Genomic DNA, 6,000 nt, shown 5'->3' on the forward strand with positions numbered 1-6,000 from the left:
CTTAGTGGAGTTTAGTATACCGTCCCAGTGAACTCTTAGTGGAGTTTAGTACACCGTCCCAGTGGAGTTCAGTACACCGTCCCAGTGAACTCTTAGTGGAGTTTAGTACACCGTCCCAATGAACTCTTAGTGGAGTTTAGTACACCGTCCCAGTACACTGTCCCAGTGAACTCTTAGTGGAGTTCAGTACACCGTCCCAGTGAACTCTTAGTGGAGTTTAGTACACCGTCCCAATGAACTCTTAGTGGAGTTTAGTACACCGTCCCAGTACACTGTCCCAGTGAACTCTTAGTGGAGTTTAGTACACCGTCCCAGTGAACTCTTAGTGGAGTTTAGTACACCGTCCCAGTACACCGTCCCAGTGAACTCTTAGTGGAGTTTAGTACACCGTCCCAATGAACTCTTAGTGGAGTTTAGTACACCATCCCAGTGAACTCTTAGTGGAGTTTAGTATACCGTCCCAGTGAACTCTTAGTGGAGTTTAGTACACCGTCCCAGTGGAGTTCAGTACACCGTCCCAGTGAACTCTTAGTGGAGTTTAGTACACCGTCCCAATGAACTCTTAGTGGAGTTTAGTACACCGTCCCAGTGAACTCTTAGTGGAGTTCAGTACACCGTCCCAGTGAACTCTTAGTGGAGTTTAGTACACCGTCCCAATGAACTCTTAGTGGAGTTTAGTACACCGTCCCAGTACACTGTCCCAGTGAACTCTTAGTGGAGTTTAGTACACCGTCCCAGTGGAGTTCAGTACACCGTCCCAGTGAACTCTTAGTGGAGTTCAGTACACCGTCCCAGTGAACTCTTAGTGGAGTTTAGTACACCGTCCCAATGAACTCTTAGTGGAGTTTAGTACACCGTCCCAGTACACTGTCCCAATAAACTCTTAGTGGAGTTTAGTACACCGTCCCAGTGAACTCTTAGTGGAGTTCAGTACACCGTCCCAGTGAACTCTTAGTGGAGTTTAGTACACCGTCCCAATGAACTCTTAGTGGAGTTTAGTACACCGTCCCAGTACACTGTCCCAATAAACTCTTAGTGGAGTTTAGTACACCGTCCCAGTGAACTCTTAGTGGAGTTCAGTACACCGTCCCAGTACACTGTCCCAATAAACTCTTAGTGGAGTTTAGTACACCGTCCCAGTGAACTCTTAGTGGAGTTTAGTACACCGTCCCAGTGAACTCTTAGTGGAGTTTAGTACACCGTCCCAGTGAACTCTTAGTGGAGTTTAGTACACCGTCCCAGTGAACTCTTAGTGGAGTTTAGTATACCGTCCCAGTGAACTCTTAGTGGAGTTTAGTACACCGTCCCAGTGGAGTTCAGTACACCGTCCCAGTGAACTCTTAGTGGAGTTTAGTACACCGTCCCAGTACACCGTCCCAGTGAACTCTTAGTGGAGTTTAGTACACCGTCCCAGTGAACTCTTAGTGGAGTTTAGTACACCGTCCCAGTGAACTCTTAGTGGAGTTTAGTACACCGTCCCAATGAACTCTTAGTGGAGTTTAGTACACCGTCCCAGTACACTGTCCCAATAAACTCTTAGTGGAGTTTAGTACACCGTCCCAGTGAACTCTTAGTGGAGTTCAGTACACCGTCCCAGTACACTGTCCCAATAAACTCTTAGTGGAGTTTAGTACACCGTCCCAGTGAACTCTTAGTGGAGTTTAGTACACCGTCCCAGTGAACTCTTAGTGGAGTTTAGTACACCGTCCCAGTGAACTCTTAGTGGAGTTTAGTACACCGTCCCAGTGAACTCTTAGTGGAGTTTAGTACACCATCCCAGTGAACTCTTAGTGGAGTTTAGTATACCGTCCCAGTGAACTCTTAGTGGAGTTTAGTACACCGTCCCAGTGGAGTTCAGTACACCGTCCCAGTGAACTCTTAGTGGAGTTTAGTACACCGTCCCAGTGAACTCTTAGTGGAGTTTAGTACACCGTCCCAGTGAACTCTTAGTGGAGTTTAGTACACCGTCCCAGTGAACTCTTAGTGGAGTTTAGTACACCGTCCCAGTGAACTCTTAGTGGAGTTTAGTACGCCGTCCCAGTGAACTCTTAGTGGAGTTTAGTACACCGTCCCAGTGAACTCTTAGTGGAGTTTAGTACGCCGTCCCAGTGAACTCTTAGTGGAGTTTAGTACACCGTCCCAGTACACTGTCCCAGTGAACTCTTAGTGGAGTTTAGTACACCGTCCCAATGAACTCTTAGTGGAGTTTAGTACACTGTCCCAGTGAACTCTTAGTGGAGTTTAGTACACCGTCCCAATGAACTCTTAGTGGAGTTTAGTACACCGTCCCAATGAACTCTTAGTGGAGTTTAGTACACCGTCCCAATGAACTCTTAGTGGAGTTTAGTACACCGTCCCAGTGAACTCTTAGTGGAGTTTAGTACACCGTCCCAGTGAACTCTTAGTGGAGTTTAGTACACCGTCCCAGTGAACTCTTAGTGGAGTTTAGTACACCGTCCCAGTGGAGTTCAGTACACCGTCCCAGTGAACTCTTAGTGGAGTTTAGTACACCGTCCCAGTACACCGTCCCAGTGAACTCTTAGTGGAGTTTAGTACACCGTCCCAGTGAACTCTTAGTGGAGTTTAGTACACCGTCCCGGTGAACTCTTAGTGGAGTTTAGTACACCGTCCCAGTGAACTCTTAGTGGAGTTTAGTACACCGTCCCAGTACACCATCCCAGTGAACTCTTAGTGGAGTTTAGTACACCGTCCCAGTACACCATCCCAGTGAACTCTTAGTGGAGTTTAGTACACCGTCCCAGTGAACTCTTAGTGGAGTTTAGTACACCGTCCCAGTGAACTCTTAGTGGAGTTTAGTACACCGTCCCAGTGAACTCCAGAGACCGGATCACTCTGAGGGTTCAGATGACTCTAATTGTAAACACTGTGATTTCAACTCCTTGATTTTAGAGTGATATCTGAACATAACCTTCTCTCTAAACTCTTCCAGCTGCCTGCTCTCATTCATTGGAGTCTTCCTGATAGCCAGAGACAGACCCAAGATCAAGACTGAAAACATAACCTTCATAGCCATGGGGAAAATACCAGGTAACTATATACTTCTCCTACAACAAATAGAAATGGATGAGAGCATTTAAAACATCTTGATTTAATATCCAAGACGAGATTTCTACAAGGAAACACAAATCGACCTTTTTTTGCCTAAACAAGTTGCATTTGAAGCAGGTAATTCTCTGTGATATTTTAACATGGTATTCCTGGTTTGGCTCCAGCTAACCACACGTAGCAGGGGTACCAGAAACACCTGAAACTAAATCCCCCGGTCCAACAGGACCCATTTGTATTGTAACCATGGACAAGCACACCTGATTCAACTTGTCCACTAATCATCAAGCCCTCAATTAGTTGAATGAAGTATTTGGCAAGGGTTACAACGAAACTGTTGGGAGGTACTGGAGAACCAGGATTGGGCTGTTGGGGGTACTGGAGGACCGGGGTTGGGCTGTTGGGGGGGTACTGGAGGACCGGGGTTGGGCTGTTGGGGGGTACTGGAGGACCGGGGTTGGGCTGTTGGGGGGTACTGGAGGACCGGGGTTGGGCTGTTGGGGGGTACTGGAGAACCAGGATTGGGCTGTTGGGGGTACTGGAGGACCGGGGTTGGGCTGTTGGGGGGGTACTGGAGGACCGGGGTTGGGCTGTTGGGGGGTACTGGAGGACCGGGGTTGGGCTGTTGGGGGGTACTGGAGGACCGGGGTTGGGCTGTTGGGGGGTACTGGAGGACCGGGGTTGGGCTGTTGGGGGACTAGGGTTGGGCTGTTGGGGGGTACTGGAGGACCGGAGTTGGGCTGTTGGGGGGTACTGGAGGACCGGAGTTGGGCTGTTGGGGGACTAGGGTTGGGCTGTTGGGGGGTACTGGAGGACCGGAGTTGGGCTGTTGGGAGTACTGGAGGACTAGGGTTGGGCTGTTGGGGGGTACTGGAGGACCGGAGTTGGGCTGTTGGGAGTACTGGAGGACTAGGGTTGGGCTGTTGGGGGGTACTGGAGGACCGGAGTTGGGCTGTTGGGAGTACTGTTGGGCTGTTGGGAGGTACTGGAGGACCCGGGTTGGACCGGGGTGCTTAGTGTCTTACCCTACAGTAAACCTGTTCAGACATCTCTCAATAGCCAGGAGTTGAGGTTAAAGTGCATTATCCCCAGCAGCAGAATAACGTGATGAATGTGCATTATCCCCAACAACAGAATAACATGGTGAATGTGCATTATCCCCAGCAGCAGAACGTGGTGAATGTGCATTATCCCCAGCAGCAGAATAACGTGGTGAATGTGCATTATCCCCAGCAGCAGAACATGGTGAATGCGCATTATCCCCAGCAGCAGAACATGAATGTACATTATCCTCAGCCGCAGAACATGGTGAATGTGCATTATCCCCAGCAGCAGAACACAGTGAATGTGCATTATCCCCAGCAGCAGAACACAGTGAATGTGCATTATCCCCAGCGACAGACCATGAATGTGCATTATCCCCAGCAACAGAATAACATGGTGAATGTGCATTATCCCCAGCAGCAGAATAACATGGTGAATGTGCATTATCCCCAGCAGCAGAACATGGTGAATGCGCATTATCCCCAGCAGCAGAACATGAATGTACATTATCCTCAGCCGCAGAACATGGTGAATGTGCATTATCCCCAGCAGCAGAACACAGTGAATGTGCATTATCCCCAGCAGCAGAACACAGTGAATGTGCATTATCCCCAGCGACAGACCATGAATGTGCATTATCCCCAGCAACAGAATAACATGGTGAATGTGCATTATCCCCAGCAGCAGAATAACATGGTGAATGTGCATTATCCCCAGCAACAGAATAACGTGGTGAATGTAGACCACCTCTCTAATGATCTATATGTGTTGTCTCTTGTCTCTGCTACAGGGAGAAAATGTAAGGACAAGGTCCAGCCGGAGGCTAAAAGCAACGCATACGGATCTCTGGCAGCTAAACTCATGTGTAACAAACCTGGCCCACAGGACGACTCCTAATATCAGCCACACCTGTCTGTCTGTGTACAGAGACTACCTGTGTCAACACTACACATCTCTCTCCTGGGTTGCCAGACTGACTGTCTACAGGGACAAAGTGAGAGCACTGTCTCCATTAGCAAAAAATTCCCCAGATTTTCCAGAAATCCTAGTATCTTCTAACTCGCTCCTGATTCCAGGAGACTTGCCAGAAGCAGGATTTCTGGGAAAAACCTGGACATCTTTGGGAAAGTTACAATTGTCAGGGAATTGAACTCTGTTGCTACAGATACTGAGGAGACGTCTCAGGATCGAACCCAAGTGCACTACAGACACAAATAAAACCTTATTTAATTCTCAAGGAGGTGGCTGTCTGGAGGAACCACCTGATATTCTGTTAATACGAAAGCAACTGTTGGATCGAATTTCTGATGAGATGGTTTCAATCATTGATTTGTTAATAAACTGGAATGTGATATTTACAAAGTGTTTCTCGAGCTCCCGGCTGGCAAAGGAGGTGCACCAGCGCACTCTACTGGTCGTAACAATAATTACTATTTAAATGTGAGGTGTTTTTAAAGCGTCAGACGTTCTTTGTTTAAGCTAATAAATACGGACCAGGCTTCGGGAAGGATGGCCTCAGGACTACAGACATTTTAATATGACAACTACAGCTTCACCCTTTTTCAAATCAAAACGTAATTTTCTCAATTGCATTTCAAAGAGCAGTGGTGTAATAGTTTAACTGACAGGCATGGCTGATCCAACGTCTTCAACTCACCTCAGGTAAACCCTCAACTCCATTTTGAATCATATATTTAGTGACAATGGACTTAAGCAAAGGTATATCGGTAAGAAAAACACTCATTTTATTTTGACGACTTAAAAGTAAAAATGATCTGTCAATGTTAGACAATTTATCTTGGTAATGAAAACATTTTAAACTCATTATGAGAGTAGAAAGCCAGCTCAGTTTTATTAGTCGTATGTACGGGATATATCGTCCACAATGCT

General features: G+C 47.3%; 1 protein-coding gene across 5 annotated transcripts in view; it reads left to right on the plus strand.

Moving 5' to 3' along the window:
- Positions 1–5,624, plus strand: part of LOC116359286 (NIPA-like protein 2) — a 67,538-nt gene extending 61,914 nt beyond the window's left edge. For all 5 annotated transcript variants that reach the window (XM_031812034.1, XM_031812033.1, XM_031812035.1 and 2 more), the window contains 2 exons: positions 2,951–3,048; positions 4,901–5,624. In XM_031812034.1, the coding sequence (XP_031667894.1) occupies positions 2,951–3,048; positions 4,901–5,007 (205 nt within the window). In that variant the 3' untranslated portion in view covers positions 5,008–5,624. The remainder of the gene's footprint in view (positions 1–2,950; positions 3,049–4,900) is intronic.
- The last annotated feature ends 376 nt before the right edge of the window (positions 5,625–6,000 follow it).

This window comes from Oncorhynchus kisutch, unplaced genomic scaffold (assembly GCF_002021735.2).
Source record: "Oncorhynchus kisutch isolate 150728-3 unplaced genomic scaffold, Okis_V2 Okis02a-Okis13b_hom, whole genome shotgun sequence".
NCBI classification, from domain to species: Eukaryota; Metazoa; Chordata; class Actinopteri; order Salmoniformes; family Salmonidae; genus Oncorhynchus; species Oncorhynchus kisutch.